Consider the following 26,238-nt stretch of genomic DNA (forward strand, 5'->3'; position numbering starts at 1 on the left):
GGCCACCTGATACAAAGAACTGACTCATTGGACAACATCCTGATGCTGGGAAAGACTGAAGACAGGAGGAAAAGGGGACGACAGAGGATGAGGTGGTTGGATGGCATCACCGACTCAAAGGACATGAGTTTGAGCAAGCTCCAGGAGTTGGTGATGAACAGGGAAACCTGGCATGCTGCAGTCCATGTGGTTGCAAAGAGTCAGACACAACTGAGTGACTGATTAGAACTGAACTGAACACAGACATTCTGGGAAAATTTGAAGAGGAACTAAGATACTATTCGTTGCAATGATGAGACCTCACACACTTAAGTACTCCAGCTTTAAGTTCAGCCAGGAGCAAAAGAGAATGGGAAACTTTTCTTAGCAGACGGTAAGCACAAGAATTAGAATCACAATGCATAGCCTTAGAATCACAGCTCTGCTGAATTCCTCATCATTAAATTGCATTTGAAATGACCAGAAGCATAAAGGATGTCAGCCACTTAAGAGCCACTCTTTCTCTTCAGAGCCGAGCTGCCAGAGACCTGATTCCCAGCAGCCCTTGCGCAGGTATCCCAGCAACAGCACCTTCCTTTGATCATTACAGACCAGCAGGGCTTCTCACCCTTTTATTTCTTGTTTCTTACCTGTCACTTTATTCCTCGTCTCTCTTTAGATACTCCTCCAAATGCACCGCATATCTCTGTAAATCTTGAGTTTTTTGTGCCCTGATTCCTCTCCAGAGGGCTTCTCAGAACCACTTTTATCAGGGCTCACACCTTCTGTGCAAACACTTCTGTTGAGCCATTCTTGTGTCAAGAGTTCCCTTCTATATTCTCTCATTCTTTTCTAATTTCTCCTCTTTCCCCCTCGCATCTGGGCATTTCTTCATTCCTCAGTATATCTCCTAATCTTAACAGGAATAATTTTTCTCATAATTTTCCCTCCAACAAAAGAGCTAAGTGTTTACCTCTGTAAAAGTTTCAGGAGACACTGTTCTTTGCTTACAGAATCCCCACTACTCTCACTTTTTAAAAAAATTTTTAGAACAACTCTGCTTTAGTACAAGTAACCACCATGACTCGACCAAGCCATGTGCTTCAGAAGAAACTCCACTTGGGAGTCAACTCCAGTTGTTGTTGTATTTCAGTCGCTAAGTCATGTCCAATTCTTTGTGACCCCCATGGACTGCAGCATGCCAGGCTGCCCTTTCCTTTACTATCTCCCAGAGTTTGCTCAGACTCATGTTCATTGAGTCAGTGATGCTATCTAACCATCTAATTCTCTGCTCCTATCTTCTCCTTTTGTCTTCAGTCTTTCCCAGCATCAGGGTCTTTTCCAGTGAGTCAGCTCTTAGCATCAGGTGGACAAAGTATTCGAGCTTCAGCTTCAGCCTCAGTCCTTCCAATGAAGATTTAGGGTCGATTTCCTGTAGGATTGACTGGTTTGATCTCCTTGCAGTCCAAGGGACTCTCAAAAGTCTTCGGTAAACTCTAATTAGTGCAATCCAACTGAAATAATCTCATTCCTTTTTCCAAACATAGGCTTAGAAAAGGTAATCTCTCTGGCAAATAAAATATAAGAGGAAGTCTGCTACAATTATGGGAAAAGGATTTGCATCTTCTTAAGACCCCAGGTGAAAGCCACCCCATTCCTCTAAATGCCATCATCATGCTTTCATAACAATATATTAACCATTTATTGAGATCATATTTCATTTCAGGCTCACTGATTTATAAATGATCTTTCATCCTCCACAGTTTTGCAAGATATATATTATAATCCCCTGAGATTTAGAAGATACAAACTCATACAAATAACAAAGCCAGGACATTAACCCACTTCTTTTTGACCCATAGTAAATTCATTCCTTTCAATTAGAAATTTTCTTCTTTATATTTAAAAATTCTTTTAAACATGAACATAGTTATTAACTAACTGGCATTCAATGGGAAGAGAGTTTTTTATAAATAATAATAATAAAGTTATTGATTTGCTGCAGCTACTGTTCAGTTATACTTGAATAATATTTTTCTAATTACTTTATTAGTACATTACAAAACTTGGAAAATCAAAAGCAAAAAAAGAAACAACTATCTCTTGTATTCTAAAAGTAACTACTACCATTATTTTCATATATTCTACCAGTATTTTTTTTGTAAATTAATTTTTAAATTTTAATTGGAGGCTAATAACTTTACTATACTGTAGTGTTTTTGCCATACATTGACATGAATCAGCCATGGGTATACATGTGTTCCCCATCCTGAACCCTCCTCCCACCTCCCTCCCCATCCCATCCCTCAGGGTCATCCCAGTGCGCCGGCCCTGAGTGCTCTGTCTCATGCATCAGACCTGGACTAGCGATCTATTTCACATATGGTATATACATGTTTCAATGCTATCTCTCAAATCATCCCATTCTCGCCTTCTCCCACAGAGTCCAAAAGTCTGTTCTTTACATCTGTGTCTCTTTTGCTGTCTCGCATATAGGGTCATTGTTATCATCTTCTAAATTCCATATATATGCGTTAATATACTGTGTTGGTGTTTTTCTTTCTGACTTCCTTCGCTCTGTATAATAGGCTCTAGTTTCATCCACCTCATTAGAACTGATTCAAATGTATTCTTTTTAATAGCTGAGTAATATTCCATTGTGTGTATGTACCACAGCTTTCTTATCCATTTGTCTGCCGATAGACATCTAGGTTGCTTCCATGTCCTGGCTATTATAAACAGTGCTACAATGAACATTGGGGTGCACGTGTCTCTTTCAGTCCTGGTTTCCTCAGTGTTTATGCCCAGAAGTGGGATTGCTGGGTCATATGGCAGTTCTATTTCCAGTTTTTTAAGGAATCTCCACACTGTTCTCCATAGCAGCTGTACTAGTTTGCATTCCCACCAACAGTGTAAGAGGGTTCCCTTTTCTCCACACCCTCTCCAGCATTTATTGTTTGTAGACTTTTTCATAGCAGTCATTCTGACCGGCATGAGATGGTACCTCATTATGGTTTTGATTTGCATTTCTCTGATAATGAGTGATGTTGAGCATCTTTTCATGTGTTTGTTGGCCATCTGAATTTCTTCTTTGGAGAAATGTTTGTTTAGTTCTTTGGTCCATTTTTGGATTGGGTCATTTATTTTTTGGAAATGAGCTGCTTGTATATTTTTTAGATTAATTCTTTGTCAGTTGCTTCATTTGCTATTATTTTCTCCCATTCTGAAGACTGTCTTTTTCACCTTGCTTATAATTTCCTTCGTTGCGCAAAAGCTTTTAAGTTTAATTAGGCCCCATTTGTTACTTTTGCTTTTATTTCCAATATTCTGGGAGGTGGGTCATAGAGGATCCTGCTGTGATTTATGTCAGAGAGTGTTTTGCCTATGTTTTCCTCTAGGAGTTTTATAGTTTCTGGTGTTACATTTAGATCTTTAATCCATTTTGAGTTTATTTTTGTGTATGGGGTTAGAAAGTGTTCTAGTTTCATTCTTTAACAGGTGGTTGACCAGTTTTCCCAGCACCACTTGTTAAAGAGGTTGTCTTTTCTCCATTGTATATTCTTGCCTCGTTTGTCAAAGATAATGCGTCCATAGGTGTGTGGATTTATCTCTGGTCTTCCTATTTTGTTCCATTGATATATATTTCTGTCTTTGTGCTAGTACCAGACTGTATTGATGACTGTAGCTTTGTAGTATAGTCTGAAGTCAAGCAGGTTGATCCCTCCAGTCCCATTCTTCTTTCTCAAGATTGCTTTGGCTGTTCGAAGATTTTTGTATTTCCATACAAATTGTGGAATTATTTGTTCTAGTTCTCTGAAAAATACCATAGTCTACCAGTATTTTTAAATTCAAACTTACAAGATTTATAAATATATTACAAAGTTGATATCACATTGCATATACCATTCTGTAGCTCATTTTTAAAATTAAGCAATATATAGTGAACAGCTTCCCCCACCAAAAATACTCTTCCCTAATATGATTTTTCATATCATTGTATGACATACAAATATATTTTTCTTAATTATACTATGTAGTTGGATATTTGGGATTTTTTTTTCCAATTTTGTAACTGCAGAAGAAGCCGAAACTGGTCCTTCTTGTTTCTAATAAGATACTGAGCTGTTTTTCAGAAAAAACAATTTTAAAAAAATGCAAGTCATACAGCAAAAGCATGCACAGAGGAAAATTTTGACCTTGAATAATGCCAAGAACCAAAGTCTTCTCCCCACCTCCCACCCCTACCATGTAACCAAAGAACTAGGACACAGCAAGAGCCTAAAGGCAGGAATCTTTCAGAGCAAAGAGTTCACTGGCCAGGAATTTCACTGGCCAGGAAGCCCCTTAATCATACCATAAATAGCAAAGTTCCAAATCTTCCAATCAAAACCCTCTCCACCAGCACTTCCATGTATCAACCTTCCTCCTCTTATAAAAATCTGACTAAATGCCAGATGGAGAGTCTGCGTCCTTTCTCCTTGTTGGTCAACCTTGCAATAAAACTTTCTTTTCTCAAAGGCTAGTGCTGTACTATTGGCTTTTATGGGTGTTGAAAAGTGGGCCCTTTTCTTGGTAACAATTTTAGCTATTATAAATAAAATGATACTAAACATTTGTATTTGGGCTTTCCTGGTGGCTCAGCTGGTAAAGAATCTGCCTGCAATGTGGGAGACCTGGGTTCGATCCCTGGGTTGGAAAGATCCCCTGGAGAAGGGAAAGGCTAGCCACTCCAGTATTCTGGCATGGAGAATTCCATGGACTGTATAGTCTGACTGTTTGTGACTGTCACAACTGAATGACTTTCACTCATGAACATTTGTATACACATATTTCATCCATTCCTCTAATTGCTTTCTTAGCATGTGTTCTTAAAAAGAGTGCCCCAGGAATAGGTAAACCCTTTGTAACACAATGTGAAATTGCCCTCCAGAAAGATGGTTGTCTTAAGCTGCCCCTAGTAGTGTCACCCTGCTTATTTAACTTATATGCAGAGGACATCATGAAAAACGCTGGGTTGGAAGAAGCACAAGCTGGAGTCCAGATTGCCGGGAGAAATATCAATAACTTTAGATATGCAGATGACACCACCCTTATGGCAGAAAGTGAAGAGGAACTAAAAAGCCTCTTGATGAAAGTGAAAGAGGAGAGTGAAAAAGTTGGCTTAAAGCTCAACATTCAGAAAAGTAAGATCATGGCATCTGGTCCCATCACTTCATGGCAAATAGATGGGGAAACAGTGGAAACAGTGTCAGACTTCATTTTGGGGGGCTCCAAAATCACTGCAGGAGGGATTGGAGGCAGGAGGAGAAGGGGACGACAGAGAATGAGATGGCTAGATGGCATCACCGACTCGATGGACATGAGTTTGAGTAAACTCCGGGAGTTGGTGATGGACAGGGAGGCCTGGTGTGCTGCGATTCATGGGGTCGCAAAGAGTCAGACATGACTGAGCGACTGAAATGACTAACTGAACTGAGTGGTGTCTATGAGTTCTCTCCACTCACCCTTGCTCCTGAGACTTTTAAGAGATGCAAGATTCAGACAAATGAAGACAAAAAAACATCAGTTTTATTACTGATAAAAACTGAATTGGAAGATGATGCTTAAGGTTTGCAGTCAAACTGGATTGTTATCTGATTTCTAAACCAGTCAGATTTACAGCCTCCCTCCCTGGACCAAGTACACTTCCACAAGCTGCCCTGTGGGGTCCTGCCCAGCAAGCTGAACATATAGAAGATTAGAGGCTTCCTGCAGGTGAGCCTGCTCAGAACCAGAAAACAGAAGGACTTTAGATGTACATTCTTGGTTCTCCAAAGTACACCAAGTTACCCCTTCTCCCTTGGAAAGCAGAGGACAGTGAGAGAGCTGGGACGAAAGAAGCCAGAAGTGTTAATCAAGTTGAAATCTTTCCATGTGTAAATAAAAAATGGAGGTTCCACCCAAATGTTTGCTAATATTCTACTTGGAATTGTTTAGCGTTAAAAAGTAATTTTCTACCTTGATAGGGAAAACTAAGAGTCTCATTTGATTTTATTATTTTGTTTTTGTCTGGGTTTATTGAGATATAGTTGACATTGTTATTTAGTGGCTAACTCTTTTGCGACCCCATGGACTGTAGCCCGCCAGTCTCCTCTGTCCATGGGATTTCTCAGACAATATTTGAGAAATATGCAGCACTGCATAAACTTAAGGTGTGTGACATAATGATTTGACTTACATACATCATGAAATGATGATGACAATAGGTTTAATGTATATCCATCTTTTCATATAGATACAACATTAATGAAATAGAAATATATATATATATATATTTTTTTTTTCCTTGTGATGAGAAACCTTAGGAAAAAGTGTTATTTTAATGCATTCCTTTGGTTATTAGAAGTCTAACTTTTTTATTCTTTTGTGAATTTTTTCTTCAAGATTTTTAACTGTGTTTATTTGGAGAGTCAGGTTTTTTTATTTATTTTTATTTTTAATTGGAGGATAATTGCTTTACGATGTTGTGTTGTTTTCTGCCATACATCAATGTAATCAGTCATAGGTGTACTCTTTTTCCCTCTCTCTTGAACCTCCCTTCCTCTTTCCACCCTATCCCACTTCTCTAGGTTGTCGCAGAGTACTATGCTGAGCTCCCTGTGTCAGGCAGTAAATTCCACCAGGCTCCTCTGTCCATGCAATTCTCCAGGCAAGAATATTGGAGTGGGTTGCCATTTCCTTCTCCAGAGGATCTTCTTGACCCAAGGATCAAACCCAGGTCTCCCACATAGCAGCCAGATTCTCTGCCTTTTGAGCCACCAGGGAAGCCCAGTAAATTCCCCCTGGCTATCTATTTTACATATGGTAATGTACATGTTTCAGTGCTACTTGGAGCTGATTTGCAATACATGATATGGAAGGATGGTAATAATTTGCTATATCCTTTACCAAAATTTTCAATTTTCATTTGCCTTTTATTTTTTAATGAAAATAGCTTTTATTCCTTTTTATTAAATTGGAAAATAACTGAAAGTATAAGAAAAAAAGTGAGAAATCTCAAGTAATTTCCCAACTTGGAGACACCGGACAAGATTTTACTGTATTTTCTCCCAGATTTGATAGAAGAAGATACAGACAGATGATTGGATAGAAATGTGTATATATAAACAGGCACATATATATTTTATAAAAGTTGGATCACATTTGCTATTTTATAGCCTGCAACATTTGTGTTACTGTCCTTACAAATTCATCTTTATACATGTGTCAGTTTTTCCTTAGGACATATTCCTAGAATGTTTATCTTTTTATGTAAAGAAGTGAATTCATTCTTTTACAACTGAGTAGTGTATGCTGTTCAGTTCATTCAGTCGCTCAGTCGTGTCCGACTCTGCAACCCCATGAATCACAGCACGCCAGGCCTCCCTGTCCATCACCAACTCCCAGAGTTTACTCAAACTCATGCCCATTGAGTTGGTGATGCCATCCAGCCATCTCATCCTCTATCGCCCCCTTCTCCTTCTGCCCCCAGTCCCTCCCAGCATCAGGGTCTTTTCCAATGAGTCAACTCTTCGCATGAGGTGGCCAAAGTAATGGAGTTTCAGCTTCAGCATCAGTACTTCCAATGAACACCCAGGACTGATGTCCTTTAGGATGGACTGGTTGGATCTCCTTGCAGTCCAAGGGATTCTCAAGAGTCTTCTCCAACACCACAGTTCAAAAGCATCAATTTTTCAGTGCTCAGCTTTCTTCACAGTCCAACTCTCACATCCATACATGACCACCGGAAAAACCATAGCCTTGACCAGATGGACCTTTGTTGGCAAAGTAATGTCTCTGCTTTTTAATATGCTATCTAGGTTGGTCATAACTTTCCTTCTAAGGAGTAAGCGTCTTTTAATTTCATGGCTGCAGTCACCATCTGCAGTGTATGCTGTTAACCACATGCATAACTTCAATAAGGTGGAGGAGATAAGAGAAATTTTTCTCAGTTCAATTCAGTCACTCAGTCATGTCCTACCCTTTGTGACCCCATGGACTGCAGTACACCAGGCCTCCCTTTCCATCACCAACTCCCGGAGTTTAACTCATGTCCATTGAGTCGGTGATGCCATCCAACCATCTCATCCTCTGTCGTCCCCTTCTCCTCCTGCCCTCAATCTTTTCCAGCATCAGGGTCTTTTCTAATGAGTCAGCTCTTAGCATCAGGTGGTCAAAGTATTGGAGTTTCAGCTTCAACATCAGTCCCGCATAACGTTAAATTTATACAAGTGTAGGCAACAACAACTGTGGCATTTATTCTATCTGGTAGATGACAAGTTTATTTTGACATCTATTGTAACATTCACATTAATTTCAGGGCATTAAAAATGGTGAGAAAATATGTTTCTGGGAAACAAGATACTTTAGATCTTAGAGCTGTTTATTGTGAATTAAAATGTGGAAATGTATGCACCCTCTCATTTTTATTTCAATGTGTTCTTATCTGCTCTTACCATTTTTTTCCTTCTAGATCAGTGACTTGCAATCATTTTCTATGAATAGTGAATATTTTAGGCTTTACAGGCCTAATGGTTTCCGTCACACTGCTGAATTCTGCAATTGTAGAGCAGTAGACCATATATAAACAAGTAAATGTGTTCCAATAAACTTTATTTGCAAAAATAACACTGGGTAAACTGTCATATATCTTAAAAACAGTTCAAATTATTTTTCAGTTACTGTTTATATAGTGAACATACTAAGTATCAGTCATTTCATCCTTTAATCTTAGAATATATCACTTGGTATAGAGCCCATTCTACAGAGAGGGTTCTTCTCTCTTCCTACTTTAGTTCCAGATTGTGTGGTTCAGTTTTCTCTCTCTCCCTTTTTGTTTTTTTAATTTACTTTTTTAGAGCAGTTTTAGGTTCAAAACAAAAATGAAAAGGAGATATAGAGATTTCCCATCATTCCCTGATCCGACTCATGCATAGCCACGTCCATCATCAACACCACTCAATAGTGGTAACTTTGTTACAGAGGTTGAACCTATATTATACATCACAATCACCCAAAGTCCATAGTTTACCTTAGAGATAATTAGTGGTGTTGCACATTCTATGAGTTTGGGCAAACATATAAAGACATGAGTCCATCACTATAATATCATATAGACTATTTCACCACCCTAAAAATCCTCTGTGGTCTGTCTATTCATCTTTTCTTCCCTAGCAACCATTAATCTTTTTATTGTCTACATTTTAAACTTTTCCAGAGATCGAATGTGTGTGTGCTCAGTTGTTCAGCCATGTCCAGACTCTTTGTGACACCAAGGACTGTAGCCTGCCAGACTCCTTTGTCCATGGAATTTTCCAGGCAAGAAGACTGGAGTGGGTTGCCATTTCCTAGTCCAGGGGATCTTCCTGACCCAGGGATCGAACCCGAATCTCTTACAACTTCCACATTGGCAGGCAGATTCTTTACCACTAGCACCACCTGAGAAGCCCATAGAGATCAAATAGTTGAAATCAAAACATCCATAGTTTTTTCAAACTGACTTCTTTCACTTAGCAATATGCATTTCAGATTCCTGCATATCTTTTCATGACTTGATAACTATTTCTTTTTATGACTAAATTCTATTCCATTGTCTGGATGTTCCACAATTTATTTGTCCATTTACTCACTAAAGGACATCTCAAGTGCTTCCAAGTTTTGGCAATTATGAACAAAGTGGCTATAAACATCCTGATGCAGATTTTTATAGAGACATAAGTTTTCAAACTCTTTGAGTAAATACCAAGGAGCGAAATTACTAGATCTTATGACAAGAGTATGTTTAGTTTGTAAGAAACTGCCAAACTGCTTTCCAAAGTAACTATATTATTTTACATTTGGAGCCTGGCAGGCTACAGTCCGTGGAATCCCGAAGAGTCAGGCATGACTGAGCATGCACTGTTCTGTACTGTATGACAGTTACTCTTTTCCCACATTCTCACCAACATTTGCTGCTGTCAGTGTTCATATCATGGCCATTCTAATAGATGCACAGCAGTATCTCGTTATTTTCATTTTCCTGATGACATATGATATGGGACATCTTTTCATACGCTTCTTTGCCATTTGTGCATCTTCCAAGTGAGCTGTCTGTTAAGGTCTATGACTCATTTTTTAATGAAGTTATTTTCTTTAGTTGCTCAGTCACGTCTGACTCTTTGTGACCCCACAGACTATAGCCCGCCAGGCTTCTCTGTCCATGGAATTCTCTAGGCAAGAATACTGGAGTGAGTTGCCATTCCCTTCTCCAGGGGATCTTCCTGACCCAGGAATTGAACCCATGTCTCCTGCATTTCCTGCACTGGCAGGAGGATTCTTTACCACTGATCCACCTGGGGAGGCCTTTAACAACTCTGTATATACTTTGACTAACTGTCCTTTATCAGATATGGCATTTGAAAATATTTTTCTCCCAGTCTGTGGCTCATCTTCTCATTCCCTTGGCACTGTCTTTTACAAAGGCAATATTTTAAATTTTAATGAAATCCAGCTTATCAGTGGTTTATTTTGTGTATCATATCTTTGGTGGTGTATATAAAAAGACATCACCATATCCAAGGTCATCTAGGTTTTCTCCTATATTATCTTATAAGAGATTGGAGTTTTATATTTTTGTGCTTTACATTTAGGTCTACAGTTCATTTTGAGTTAATTTTTGTGAGAGTGTAAGGTCTGTGTCTAGATTCTTTTTTTTCTTGCATATGGATATCATTTATTCAAGCACCATTTATTGAAGAGACTGTCTTTGCTTCACTGTATTGCTTTTGCTCTTTTATCAGGCATCAACTGGCTATATCTGTAAGGGTCTATTTCTGAGCTTTCTACTCTGTTCCATTGATCTTTTCCTATATTCTTTTCTTTTTTTGATCTATTCATATACTGCACTATGCTGATTATTGTGGCTTAATAGTAAGCCTTACTGATAGGTAATGTCAGTCATTCTCCTGTTATACTGTACTGCCTATTCTGGGTTGGTCAGCTATTTTACCCATAGAATTTAAGTATTAATAACTTCTTTCTCTTACAGGCCAAGGCTCAGATGAACTGAAAAGAGAAAGCAAAGAGAGTGAGAGGGTTGATGGAGGAAGGTAACAGATTTAATAAACATAATCTGAGAAGTCAGTTTGGCTTTAATTCATTAACTTCCTTACCTTCTTAACAGAGACTTACTAGTGACTTTCCATCTATTCCCACAAACACTTTCTCCCTTTCATGGTTTACAGCTCACAATGTGAACATATTTCTCTTTTGGCATATAGAACAGAGCTAGGGAATCCCTTTTAATTACTGGTCTCCATCGTGAACACAACATCCAAAACTTACTTCATTGAGCCTGAGACAATCACATTTGTTATTAATGGGTGTGTCATTTTCTCCTTTGGATATGAGATGATTTGTCTGGAGCTTTTTCATTTCCATAGTTTCCTTAGAAACATTTGCCTTGCAGAAGAATACACTTGCATGGCAAATGGCGGTTTGGAATAAAGGTCATTCAGGAGGCTTTAGCTGAATGAACCCAAATAGAATGAAACCACCATGTGCTCTATGTTAATTACATAGATAATATCTAGAAGATAACTGATATCTTCTAGAAGAGAAACATGCAAAAACTAAAAGACCAATTTTACCTAATTCAGTTAAAAAATAAAATAGAATTCAAAATCTATTGACATTAATAGGTGAATTATTGGGGACAGATATTTATTCAGAATCTAGGAAATTTAATTGAACTCTTCATTCAAACATAAAATGTGTCATTTTTTTTTTTAAAGCTCCTTTTACCTTATCCTTTTGCCTTAGGTATCTCAGGGATTCTCTGCTGCACAGAACCATGAGGTTAGCAGGAGATCGATAACATTCATTGAGAAGATTACAGTTTTGTCTTTTCCATTAGCACTAAGCTTTGTTTTTCTCTTATTCTCATCTGTATTTAATGTTGGGTAGATGTATTTTTTTTATCTTCGGATTTTTTCCTTGCTTCTGAACCACATGAAACCTCTTCTAATTACTTTCTTCTTTTTAAGTGTTCAAGATTCATATCTGTAATGGAAAAAATATAAAATACAAGTAAGAAGAAAAGCTGAATACATTCAAAATTCTACTACTAAAAGATAACCACTATTTCAGTATTAGTTATTCTTGACCTGTATATCATACATTAACATATAAAATGTAAAACAAAAATGATATTTGATTCTACTTATTCCTCTGTACCTGCTTTCATTTCAACATTGTCTGTGTTGATAAATATGGACTCATATTCTAATTTTAAAAGATTCCATAAATTTTCATCATACATATGTGTTAATATAGTAAATCTTTATTGTTGAATATTAAGATTGCTTCAACTTATAAAAATGTCTTTTAAAAAATACCTTTGCAGGTTTTTTTTTTTCTGTAAGATAGATTTCTAGAAGAGAATTACTGGATTTAAGAGTAGGAAATTTTTAAGGCTTTTGATGTCTTTTTTATCAAATTATTCTTTGAAAAGGCTATGACAATTATACTTCCACCTGGATTATGTAAAAGCTCTTATATACTTACACTCCATCAATACCAAGTGTTTACATACTTATGCTAATTCACTCCTAAAGGGCATATTTTTATTACCAAAGTGGTTGCTATGGGTTAAAAGGACAAAGAAAGAGATCAATATCAGTTTTGAGAATCATGAAAGAACTATTGGTTGTTCTCCACTTACTGAACCATCATGGAGCCTCATCACAATCTCTAACTTGAATTAATATAAATGCATATTTCTAATTATTTCTGTAGTTAAAGGAAATGTATTAAGAATTGTTTGTTTTCAGCAAAGTCACTGGTAAAGCTGAGACTACTATTCATTTCAAGATCCTGCAATTATCAATCTAAAAAGCTTTTAACCAAGTCCCTAAGGCTGAATACTGGCATCCTTTCCCAGTGGTTAATGAAATAAGCAACATAGAAAAGAAGCTTAAATAGAGCTGCCAGTTTAAGACATGGGATTTCTGCCCTCTTCTGACTGAAACTTGACCCAGCTTTTTTGTTTCTATATAGGTGATTCTTCACCAATATTCTTCAAAATGGAGAGATTATCAGACATTTTCTTTAGCTGAATCTCTAGGTCCTTTATATGGCAAAAGGGAAAAATAAAATTTTGCAGATTTTCCCATCCCCAATTGTGATTAAAAAATAATAGTGAGAATTCCCTGGTGGTCCAGTGGCTAAGACTTTGCACTCCCAATGCCCGGGTTTGATCCCTGGTCAGGGAACTAGATCCTTCATGCCACAACTAAGAGTTCACATGCACAACTAAAGATCCTGCATACCACAACTAAAGATCCTGGTGCAGCCAAATAAATAAATAAATGTTAAAAATAAATTAATTTAAAAAATAATGGTAACATAATGTTAAAATGAGATATTTTCATCTCAATTTTGGCTACAATGGTACATAGCAGATATCAAACTGCAAGTTCAGCCTATAAAAAGGGTGAGAGGGTGGATATAAAGACAGAACTCGTAGAGAAATTTCTTTGGAAAAAGTTTGGCTTTCCTGTGAAACCCCAACCTACACCACCAAATGAGAAAAGGGTTTATCTCTGTCCCCTTTAGTTACTGAAGGGGCACTCACTGGCTTCCACAAGAGCTTTCGATTAGGTATCTAAAATTGAAGAACAGTAAGAAAGGTTGCCTTAAAGTCTCATGTGAGAAAGATGAAAATGACCTGCAGGTAGAGGATAAAAGCCACTGCACTGCTCTGAGCCAGCACTCCCAGGCTGTCACGGTGAGACACGAGTGCCTGTCCTTTGTGGGCCTGATATGAAGCAGACAAGAGAGAAGGCCAGGCTGGAGCTATGTTAAGCCTCTTCTGGAGGAATATCTAGAAGGGTGAAGAATGCCAATAAGGAGAATCTGCTGAAGAGAGAGCTGGGAAACAAGGCACTAGGATGGCATGATGAGGTGGGGTGGAGAGAAAAAGCCAACGCATTGCCTGCATCAAGGGAGCTGCACTGAGGCCACAAAAGCCCCCCAAAAGTGAGTCCCCTTGAAGATCATGAAGCCCTATGCCAAGGACAGAAACAGCAGGGGCTCCTTGGTCAGGAGGTAAACGGAGAGTAGAGACCCTGAAAGCTGATGGCTCATAAACTAGACAAAGTCCAACCTTTCAATTATCATCTAAGTGAAAATCAATATTGGATTGGATATTTTAAACTTATGATCCAGACTGAAAGTTAATGAGACAGAATTGTCTCTTGGGACCTGACAGAAATAAAGTTTTATGAAAGAAAAGGACATTATTTCCTCTCAAAAAAAGGAAAAAAAAGTTAAGAGAACAATGGCAGACTTAATGATAGTGTTGAGCCTAGGAAAGCCCACCACTAAATATGTCTCAAGCACATATGGATCACTTTGGATTAAAGTTACTTAAGAAATGGCTGATGCCAAAGATGCCAGTCTCTCTTCATACTATTGGCTCAAATTTTCCCTCAACATTCAGCTCAAGTCCCACCTCCTTTATGAGAAGTCTCAGTGATACTTCCCTCTCTGGGCTTCTGTGTGGCTTTGTCTATACCTCTGAGCTGGTGTTTTGTAACTTGTAGATACCTCTAACCAGGCACTGTCTATTATATGACACTCATGGCCTCTCTTAACAAGATTGAGATCAAGGACCTTGCCTTGTTCCTCTCCATATTGTCTATAGTCATGCACCCTTACTGTGTAGAACAAATTGAGAAAGAATGAAATCAAGAGCCAGATGGAGAAGCATCATGGAACTTAGCTATATAGCAGGTTCCAAAAGATGGCCAACAACTTCCCTCACGAAGGGAAGAGCTGATACTCAAAATACTGAAGCAAGAGCGGACTCTCAACCAGTCAGAATGGTCACGACCTGTAATGGTTGCAAGTATTGGCTGAATATTCTCCCTGCCTGAGAGGATACTAGTTAGGATATTAATACAGGAACATGTGCTCTTCAATGAAATAAACTGCATTGAATCATGTGGCTGTTTAACCACAGAAAATTTTCTTTGACTCTCTGTACCCAATCTCCTTATCTTTGAAGAGTATGTAAAAATAGTACTTTCTTCACAGTGCTGTTAAGAAGATGAAATATTCTAGAATAGACACACATTTTATACCGAGTACATAAATGCTCAGTGAGCTTTGGTTATATTTGTTAATTTCTCTGAGTTACAAGGTCAAGTCTGTGCACCCAGCATGGTAGGAGGCACCAGACAGAGGTGAAACTTGCAGTTAGACTGTCTAAGGCTGTTTATCAGTTGACTATTATTGTAGCAAAACCCCTGCAAGACAGTAACAGAGGGACAGATGCCAAAGCGCAGGAATGAGGCTGGGAGGTCTAAGCATCTCCTGGCATTTCATGCTGAGGTTTCATCCAGATATAGCAGATGCTGGACTTAGAGCAACATGATTTACTCCAGAATTCACCCACCAGTGAGGAAACGATATTTGACAAAGTCTTTTAACCCACAGATTGAGGGATGGAGTTGGGTGCTCATCTACGGGATGATGGTCATTGATGCGATAGCTAAGCAGAGTGGAAGAAAGGAACTTTCTGAGTCCCTTACAAAATTTGGGTGTTCAGGAGGATAGTGTTGATGGTGATAATGATGATGAAAGAATCATTTTCTTTGAATCAATTACTCATCTCATCAAAACATTTTCTTGAGGGCCTACTATGACCTAGGCTCTATGCTTTACAATGAGAATCCAATAGAGAACAAGATAGACATGGTCTAGCAGGTCCAGATGAATTCTGTGCTATGTGCCAAATGTATCACCCTTAAAAACATATAATGACAATGTAGAAAGGTAAATGTTCTTTACTTTGAAGGGGAGCTGCTGGCTTCCACAAATTTGTTTGGCTGGTATCCTAAAAATCAGAGTAGGAAATATTTAGGTTATAAATTTTATAATCTGACTCCAAACCTCTCAACCCTGGGCAGCACCTAATATTCTAATACTTGTAAATCCAAATCATAAAAGAGGATTTTTTTAAAAAGTAAAAATAAAATTCTTACTCCTTGAGAGTGCTAATCATGCAGGGCAGATATGATGTGCATATGTAAATAGAAATAGCCATCTTAGCACATTTCATTTTTCCCTTTAGAAAGATAACTGCATATTGAATTTTTTCTTCCCTCTAGGGTAAGTTCTAAAAGGTTCTTGAAAATAAACATTCTGTGCTCAGTACAGGAAAACTTTGTTCTTCTCTTTGTCTTCTGTCTGTTCTTTTTTGGTAAGAAATCTTGCTTTTTAAAAATGTAGTCAGGGAAGGAGTATACATTCTGCCTCTCTAAATTTTACTTTTCCAAACGGAGCCAGAAGGGTCAGAGACAGAGCAGAGGAGAGACTCCAGAGCTTCAGGCCAGTGGCACCTTCAAGAACCAGCATGACATCCACGATTTGAATTTTGTGAAATTAAATTTGCCCACAGTGATAGATGCTTGGGAAATAGAGAATTTCGCATCAACACAGTTCAACCCCTCACTACCCCTCTCCCACACACACTTCTGTTCTTAACCCTTTAACTGGGCAGAACGTGAAAGACGCACACTTAATTTAAAAAACTCTTTTTCTTCCTCTGGCCTCCTAATGAGCTGATCATCTCTCACACCTGAAGGAGTGAAGGCCGTCCTTTTCAAGCATCAGGTAGCAAACAGTTTCCCAGCATGTGTGTGGTAGCTCAGCTTGAGACCCAGCTGGTATCAGGTTCAAGAAAATGAAACTGAGAAAAAGAGTTCTATCTCCAGCTTTAATCAGTGACTCTCTCGGCAGCCAGCAGGCTGTCTGCATTTTGTACTTGCCTGTTTTCTCACTTGAAGGAAAATGGAGGGTGGTCATGAGAAGAGAATGAAGGCAACTCACAGGTGGACACTGACCCAGCTGTGCTGGGACTGTGGCTTACCTTTATGGCCTTCCTGTCACACTTTGCTTTGCTTTTTCTAATCCTAACTCTGCGAGCTTCCCTAGCCTTGAGCCCTCATAACAGATGTGCAAATAGTTTTTAAAACCATTCTAAACATCACTGTGCCCTATGCAAAATGTTTGCTTCAGAAATGTTAGATCATAAAAATAAAGATGGGAACATGAGAAAATCCAATAGAAATATTCCAATTGTATTTATGAAAGTGAAAGTCGCATCGCATCTGAATCTTTGCAGCCCATGGGCTGCAAAGAATCAAACGCAACGCGAATTCTCCAGGCCAGAAACACTGGAGTGGGTGGAATTCTCCAGGCCAGAAATACTGGAGTGGGTAGCCTCTCCCTTCTCCAGAGGATCTTCCCAACCCAGGGATCAAGTCTGTCTCCCACGTTGCTGGTGGATTCTTCACCAGCTGAGCCACAAGGGAAGCCCCAAAATATTGGAGTAGGTAGCCTATCCCTTCTCCAGGGGATCTTCCAGACCCAGGAATGGAACCAGGATCACCTGCATTGGCTTTGCAGGTGGATTCTTTACCAACTAAGCTATCAGGAAGGCCCTAATTGTATTCATACATTCAAACAAACCTTTAAACGTTAAATAGCTATTGAGTGATTACTGTGGGGCAGACACTGACAGTCTTCACAAAAAAGAGTAAAAACAATCAGAGACCTGCCCCATGGAAGTTACATTTAAATGGGGAAAATAAATCAAATGAGTGTGAATTTGTAGTAATGATCACTGCCAATAAGAAGCTCCAGGTGCCAAAGGCAGGAATTTTAGGATTTCATCTAGACTTAGAGGTCTGGAGTGGGGGGTGGGGCACTTCCCTTGTGCTCAGAAGGTAAAGAATCTGCCTGCAAGGAAGGAGACACAGGTTCAGTCCCCAGGAAGGGAAGATCCCCTGGAGAAGGGAATGGATATAGACAAAGAACCTCAAGGACAGAGTGGGCTATAGTCCATGAGGTCGCTAAAAGTTGGATCCCACTGAGGAACTAACACACAGGGACCTGGAAGGTATTTTCTAGGCAAGAACAATTGACCTGAGATCTAAAGGATAAAGAAGAATTACTAGAGGTAGAGGATGGAGGGAAGAGGAAAGTATATTTCCAATACATGAAAGAGCATGGGCAAATTTCTGAGGCCAGAAGCAACCCTGTGAGAACTGAAGGCCCAAGCAGGGGGACTGCTGAGGGTCGGGGGGACACAATATGAGATAAGGCTGAAAGGCATTTGTATCTGTGAGGCTGCCAGGGTTAATACCATGACAGGCGGCCTGGACCTAAGTTTTAGCTTCCCCCGAAATGGTAAGATTCCCTACCCCCATCAAGTAACCTGGAGCCAGCCAATCAATATGCGCCCAACAAGAACAAAGGGAGAGCTGAAAAGCCCGCGAAAGTCTGTACGGATAGAATTGCTTTGCAAACATGTAACCAATCCGCTTAAGCCAGTTACTAACCGCTTTTGCATATCTCATAAATTTGTGTAACAAGCTTGAGCTCGGCGCTTTTCTGACCCTGCACCATTGTGATGTTGGTGGCAGAAGGCCCTGGCTCGAGACAGTAATAAACTTCCCTTTTTTGCGAGTTGCATTGTCTTGAAAGCCTTCTCTCTCTTCCCGCTCGGGGATTCGGACATCGGGCATAACATTTGGGGGCTCGTCCGGGATCCCTTGACCGGGAGAAGAGAACGCTTACAGAACAAAGGGGAAGGATAAATAATAACACCGGTGCTCAGGAAGCAGGGAGGCAGCCGACTCCGCGGGAAGGCTTTTTATAAACGGGGAGCCAGTCGGCGTAAGGCCTAGGCCAGCGGACGCGCTGGGAGGCAGCCGACTCCGCGGGAAGGCTTTTTATAAAGGGGGAGCCAGCCGGCGTAAGGCCAAGGCCAGCGGACGCGCTGGGAGGCAGCCGACTCCGCGGGAAGGAAAGTTCCTCTCCCGACCCCGAGTCTGATGAACAGCGGACGTCATTCGGTAAGGTGAATCTGCCACCGGGAGGCAAGAAAATTCAGGGGGCCCGAAAACCCAGCGCTGTGTCGTCGGCCGACGTTTGTTTGTCCGTGTGTTTGTCTTTGGCTCTCCGTGTTTTTTATGTGTGCCGGCATTGTCTCTAGTCTCGTTCTCTTCTGGTGCATTGTTCTCTCTCACTTCTGACTTATTCTCTTTCTCTCTCTTCCTTACCGTTAATTCTTTGACCATGGGGCAAGGAGAATCTACCCCACTTTCTCTCATGACTGACCATTTTTCGGATGTCAGGGCCAGGGCCCATGACTTGTCTTTGCTGGTCAAGAAAAGTAAATTAATAACTTTTTGTTCTGCAGAGTGGCCCGCCTTTCAGGTTGGATGGCCTCCGGAAGGCACCTTTCAACCGTCCATCATACAGGCTGTGAAGGAAAAGATTATGGCTCCTGATCCCTGGGGCCATCCGAGTCAGGTCCCCTATGTCATGGTCTGGCAGGATCTAGTGGAAAATCCGCCTAAATGGTTAAAACCTTTTGTTTACAAACTTCCTAGTTCCTCCAGTTCACAGGTCCTGGTGATGGAGACCCCCCCGGAGGAAACCAAAAAGAAAGAGGACCCAAAACCAGTCCTTCAGGAATCTTCTTATCCAAACCTGATAGATCTAGAAATGGAGATAAGGCCTCCGCCATATGTGCCCTCCTTGCAATCCCCTCCGAGGAGAGAAGCTCCCACAGGTGAACCGAGAGGATTAAGAGGGCCAACGGGAACCAACCATGAGGGGGGACCGGCATTGGGGACCCGGGGGAAAACTAAGGGAGATAGGGGTAAGCAAGACCCTGGGGACCTAGAGTTACCTTCATCCACTGTTCAGGCGCTCCCTGTCCGAGTGGGACCAACTAACCCGGACGGAGAGCGAACCTATCAGTACTGGCCCTTTTCCACGAGTGACCTGTACAATTGGAAGACCCAAAACCCTCCTTTCTCAGAGAAGCCCCAAGGCCTCATTGACCTCTTAGATTCCATTTTGTTCACTCATAATCCCACCTGGGATGATTGTCAGCAGCTGTTGCAGGTGCTCTTCACCACGGAAGAACGGGAGCGAATTCTGGCAGAGGCGAGGAAACGGGTACCAGGGGTCGACGGGAGGCCAACTGCCCAGCCTCATCTTGTGGACGAGGGGTTTCCCCTGTTGCAGCCTAACTGGGATTTTGAGCGAGTGGAAAGTAGGGAGCGTCTCTGAGTATACCGCCAGACTCTAATGGCTGGCCTGCGGGCTGCAGCAAAAAAGCCGACAAATCTGGCAAAGGTAAATTTAGTAAGGCAAGAGCCCACTGAAAGCCCGGCAGCCTTCCTAGAGAGGCTGATGGAAGCTTTCAGGCAATATACACCTATGGACCCCCAGGCTGAGGAGTCACGCACTGCAGTTTTGTTAGCGTTTGTGAATCAGGCAGCCCCAGATATTAGGAAGAAATTACAAAAAGTAGAGGGATTGGGAAAACAGACAATACAGGATTTACTGAAAGTAGCTGAAAAGGTATTTAATAATAGGGAGACCCCAGAAGAAAGGGAAGAGCGAATTCGGCGGGAGGAAAGGGAATTAGCGGAGAAGATCAGGAAAGAAAACAGGGAACATAGGGCTAGAGAAAACCGGAAGAACCAGAAGGAGCTAGCCCAGATTCTTTTTTGCGGGGATAAAGGCTGGAACAGAATTGAGGGAACCTCGAAACCCCCGGACGAGAAAAAAAAACAAACCAAAAAGGCAGGCCCTAAAGAAGGATCAGTGCGTCTACTGCAAAGAACAGGGGCACTGGAAAAACGAGTGCCCTAAGAGGGACTCAAAGAGAGGAATGACCCAGAGAGAAAAAATTCCCCCTGGAACTCGAGTTCTATATGCGGGGGAAGACAGTGACTAGGGGAGTCGAGACTCGGCACCCCTCCCCGAGTCCTGGGTAACCATACATGTGGAGGGGAAACCCGTTGGCTTCATGGTAGATACTGGCGCCCAACACTCTGTTTTAAATAAAAAACTGGGACCAATGTCTAAGAAAGCCAGCTTAGTGCAAGGAGCCACGGGGACAAAAAGATATTGTTGGACCACAGAACGGAAAGTAAATCTGGGGACCCACCAGGTGTCCCATTCGTTTTTGGTGATACCAGAATGCCCAGCCCCTCTACTTGGAAGAGACTTGTTGACTAAAGTTAATGCTCAGATCCATTTTGACCCCGGGGGAATGTCAGTCACGGATGGACTTGGACAACCGATACATGTCTTGTCCCTAGCCTTAAGGGATGAATACAGACTTTTTGCGCCTAAGCCCTCAGAGACCATAGCACTAGATGTACAACCGTGGGTCCATAAATATCCATTGGCCTGGGCAGAAACAGCAGGAATGGGACTAGCTAAACAGAGACATCCGGTCGTCATCGAGCTAAAGGCTGAGGCAATTCCTGTGAGGGTGAGACAGTACCCTATGAGCCAAGAAGCTCGGCGGGGGATCACTCCCCACATTCGACGGCTCATGGAGGCCGGAATTCTCAGGCGATGCCAATCCCCTTGGAACACCCCCTTACTGCTGGTGAAGAAGCCAGGGGGGACGGATTACAGACCTGTCCAAGACCTGCAAGAAGTCAACAAACGGGTGAGTGACATACACCCAACTGTCCCTAACCCGTATACTCTCCTGAGCAGTTTACTGCCTGAGTACACTTGGTACACTGTGCTGGACTTGAAAGATGCCTTTTTCAGCCTACCCCTGGCAGTCCAGAGCCAGGAGATATTTGCCTTTGAGTAGACTGAGGGGGAAGGCCAACCGGTAGTACAATTAACTTGGACCCGCCTCCCACAGGGGTTCAAGAACTCCCCTACCTTGTTTAATGAGGCTCTGAGTGAAGACCTCTACGAATATCGGGCTTGCCACCCAGAGGTCATTCTGCTACAATATGTAGATGACCTTATGTTGGCTGGAACCACAGAGGAAGCTTGCAGCCATGCCACTGGGGACCTATTACAGACCCTAGGCATCTTGGGGTATCGCGCTAGCGCAAAGAAGGCACAAATAGCCCGGCAAGAGGTCACCTATTTGGGGTATAAAATCAGGCAGGGGCAAAGGTGGCTAACCCAGGCCATGAAAGAAACAATATTGCAGATACCAGAGCCCAAAAACCCTCGCCAGGTGAGAGAGTTCCTGGGGACTGTTGGATATTGCAGACTGTGGATTATGGGGTTTGCTGAGAAGGCCCGGCCCTTATATGAGGAAAGTAAAGAGACCCCAAAGTGGACTTGGACTGAGCCAATGAAACAGGCTTTCCAGACACTCAGACGGGCCCTACTAGAAGCCCCAGCCCTTGCCCTGCCTAACCCAAATAAGTCATTCCAGCTGTTTGTAGATGAAAAGCAAGGAATAGGAAAGGGGGTCTTGACTCAACAATGGGGACCATGGAAGCGGCCGGTAGCATACCTTTCGAAGCGATTAGACCCGGTGGCCGCTGGGTGGCTCCCTTGCCTTCGCATCATTGCAGCTACAGCCCTCCTCGTCCACGACGCTGACAAGTTGACGTATGGACAGCAACTCTCGGTTTACACCCCCCACGCAGTGGAAGGGGTTTTAAAGCAGCCGCCGGGTAAGTGGATCTCCAATGCCCGCTTGACACACTACCAGGCCTTGCTGCTCGATGCCCCACGGGTGCGTTTTCAGACCCCTTGCTCCCTAAATCCGGCCACGCTCCTACCCAACCCAGAGAAGGACAGCCCTCTCCATGATTGCAGTGAGATACTGGCTGAGGCCCTGGCGGCACAAAAAGACTTAACTGATGTACCCCTAAGCAACAGTGAGCTAGTATGGTTCACCGATGGGAGCAGTTATATAAAAGATGGGCAAAGAAAGGCGGGAGCCGCCATAGTTGATGATTCAGGGCGGACGATATGGGCTGAGACACTACCCCCAAACACTTCTGCACAAAAAGCAGAATTGATTGCCCTAATACAGGCTCTGGAGCAAGCCAAAGGGAAGAGAGTCACCATTTTTACTGACAGCCGATATGCTTTCAGCACTGCCCATATTCAAGGTCCCATATACCAAGAAAGGGGATTTCGGACAGCTGAGGGAAAAGAGGTCAAAAATCTGCCTGAGATTCGCAGGCTCTTGGAAGCTGTCCAACTACCCCGGGCAGTAGCTATAGTACATGTCCCCGGTCACCAGAAGGGAGAAGACCCTAAGGCGCGAGGCAATCGTGCTGCTGATGCGGCCGCTCGAGAAGCGGCTAGCCGGGACTATGCCGCCCCCATATTAGCCGTGGGCCTTCCACCCCCTGGTATGGGGACCTTGCCACCAGTTCCCGAATATTCCCTCCCTGATCTCGCCTGGATCAACAAGGATACCACCCTCCAGAAAGATGACCAAGATGGATGGTACCGAGACCAAAACAACAACCTGATCTTGCCTGCCACCCTGGGTCGTCACCTGTGTGAACACCTGCACACAACTACGCACTTGGGAGAAAAAAAGACCCTAACACTTCTCCAGATGGCCTGCCTGAGGTTCCCTCGACAAAATGCAACTGTACGAGAGATAATTCAAGCCTGCGAAGCGTGCCAGCTGATGAGGGCAGAGAAGAAGCAGCACTCGGGAACGAGGTACCGAGGGGAAAAGCCAGGGCAACATTGGGAGATAGATTTCACCGAGGTAAGGCCAGACAAGTATGGGTACCGCTATCTGTTGGTACTGGTAGATACCTTCTCGGGGTGGGTAGAAGCTTTCCCCACTAAGGGAGAGACAGCAATAGTGGTTGCTAAAAAGATCTTAGAGGAGATAGTGCCTAGGTATGGGCTGCCAGTGACTATGGGCTCTGATAATGGACCTGCCTTTGTGAGCCAGATTGTACAAGGGCTGGCCCAAGCTCTGGGGACGAAATGGAAGTTACATTGCGAATATAATCCCCAGAGCTCAGGACAGGTTGAGAGAATGAATCGGACCCTAAAAGAAACTTTGACAAAGTTGGCAATAGAGACTGGCGGGGACTGGGTGACCCTCCTCCCCTTTGCACTCTTTCGGGCACGTAACACCCCTTATAAGCTAAATCTTACTCCTTTTGAGATTCTGTATGGAAGACCCCCTCCTGTGTATCCTATTTTCGAAGGAAAATGTCTGCCACCCCCTACTTTGGGACAATTCCAGCAAACTCTGATAGCATTAAGTAAGGTGCATAACCATGTTTGGAAATTGATTCGAGAGATGCATGAGGGCCAAAACAAGAGGGCCCTCCCCTCACATAATATTGGCCCAGGTGATTGGGTTTGGGTAAAACGACACCAATCTAAAGTATTAAAACCTAGATGAAAAGGCCCTTATGTTGTTCTCCTTACCACTCCTACCGCTGTCAAGGTCGACGGGATTAGACCCTGGGTTCACTGCAATCACGTGCGGCAAGCTACATCGGAAAAACAGGAAAAAGCGCGAGCAGAATGGAAGGCGAGTCCTCACCCGTCAAATCCTTTGAAACTGAAACTCGTCCGCTGGGAGGCCTCCTAATTCTCCTGCTGATAGCAGCTCTCATCGACCCAGGAGCGACCAGTCATAACCCCCATCAACCTGCTAAGATCACATGGAAACTCAACGACGGGCAAACTCATGAGCTGCTCAATGAGACCTCAGGAATCCACCCTCCAAACACCTGGTGGCCAGACCTGAACTTCGACCTCTCAAGCCTCTTCGCAAAGCAGGATGGTCTCTATGATAAGTACTATAGAGATGAGATAAAAAACCATAGGTTGGGGTTTTGGGCTTGCCCGGGCTATGTAAAAAATAACTAGAAAACCTGTGGTGGCATAAAAAGCTATTATTGCAGGAGCTGGAGTTGTGTGACCTCTTGTGATGGACCCCAGAGGTGGGATGTCGGAAACAGAGATCTAGTTAGCCTCACCTTCAAGGACCGTAGACACCAGGGGCCTCAGGTACGAGTACGATTTAACCAGGAACGGGCGAAAAAAGAAAACCGCTGGACCTCAGGACTGACTTGGGGTTTTCAGCTTCACGTAAATTGGCCCGGCCCCTACCCAGGCGAGCTTTTAATCATTAAACAGGTTATTGAGCCGGTGCAGGTACATAGTTTAGGTCCCAATCTGGTCAAAGCATTACAGGGGCACAAGGCGACCCCCAAGCCAACCCCCTTCAGACCAAGCTTGCCAGGAACATTTAACATCTCTTCTACCCCGAGCCTCAGAGGCAAACTGACAGAAACCCCTGGCCCTCTGGCTGTTACCATTAGCTCAGCAATTCAGGACCCGCTATGGGCCTTAGTGAATGCAGCCTTTACGGTCATAAACCATACCAACCCTAATGCAACCCAGTCCTGTTGGCTTTGTTATAATCTTCACCCCCCCTTCTATGAGGCCATAGGCCTCAAAGTCTCTTACCACTTATCTTCAGGCCAGGACCCACCCCCATGCCGATGGAAAGAACGCAAGGTTGGCCTCACAATGAATAAAGTTTGGAGACAGGGACTCTGTTTGGGCACAGTGCCACGTGATAAAACTTCCCTCTGTGCCCAGACTATTAGTAACCTACGCTTATATGGCAAAAATTGGATTGTGCCAGAGGTTGGGGGCTGGTAGATTTGTTCACATACTGGGCTAACCCCATGTTTAAATGTGAAGGTTTTTAACCAGAGTCAAGAATTCTGTGTCCTGGTTGCTGTAATGCCAAAAATCTTATACCACTCTGAAGAGGTTATGTACTCACATTGGGACCGAGAATTGCTAAGACAAAAGAGAGAGCCAATCAGTGCGATCACCATGGCAGCCTTGTTCAGTCTTGGGCTAGCAGGAGCAGGGACAGGAATAGCTTCACTATCTCTGCAAGGCCAAGGGTTTTCTTCCCTACGAGCCGCCATAGATGAAGATATAACTCGCATAGAAGAATCAATCAGCCACTTAGAGAAGTCTCTGACTTCCTTGTCTGAGGTGGTCTTGCAAAATAGGAGAGGATTAGACTTGATTTTTCTCCAACGGGGTGGGGTCTGCGCGGCTCTGGGAGAAAAATGTTGTTTCTATGCAGACCATACAGGAGTGGTAAGAAAATCTATGGCAAAAATAAGAGAAGGGCTGGTGCAACGAAAGAGAGAACGGGAGGCCCAACAGGGATGGTTTGAGTCTTGGTTTCAACGCTCCCCCTGGCTGACCACCTTAGTTTCCACCCTCCTGGGCCCGCTTATAGTGCTATTATTAACACTTACATTTGGCCCTTGTATTTTAAACCGGCTAATGTCATTTATTAGAAAACGTCTAAATACCATTCAGATTATGGTATTGAGGCAGCAATATCAGATGGTAGCCCAGGATAAAGAGAAAGATTCC

General features: G+C 42.5%; 1 protein-coding gene across 1 annotated transcript; it reads left to right on the forward strand.

Moving 5' to 3' along the window:
- Nucleotides 1-455: 455 nt before the first annotated feature.
- On the forward strand, nt 456-26,238 carry LOC133074553 (uncharacterized; the record flags this gene model as incomplete). The annotated part of the gene is given in 5 exon segments (XM_061168460.1): nt 456-552; nt 18,732-18,977; nt 19,547-20,568; nt 20,570-23,605; nt 24,769-26,238. Coding segments are annotated over 5 exon segments (5,871 nt in total), but the record flags the coding sequence as incomplete, so codon positions are not given.

This window comes from Dama dama, chromosome 20 (assembly GCF_033118175.1).
Source record: "Dama dama isolate Ldn47 chromosome 20, ASM3311817v1, whole genome shotgun sequence".
NCBI classification, from domain to species: domain Eukaryota; kingdom Metazoa; phylum Chordata; class Mammalia; order Artiodactyla; family Cervidae; genus Dama; species Dama dama.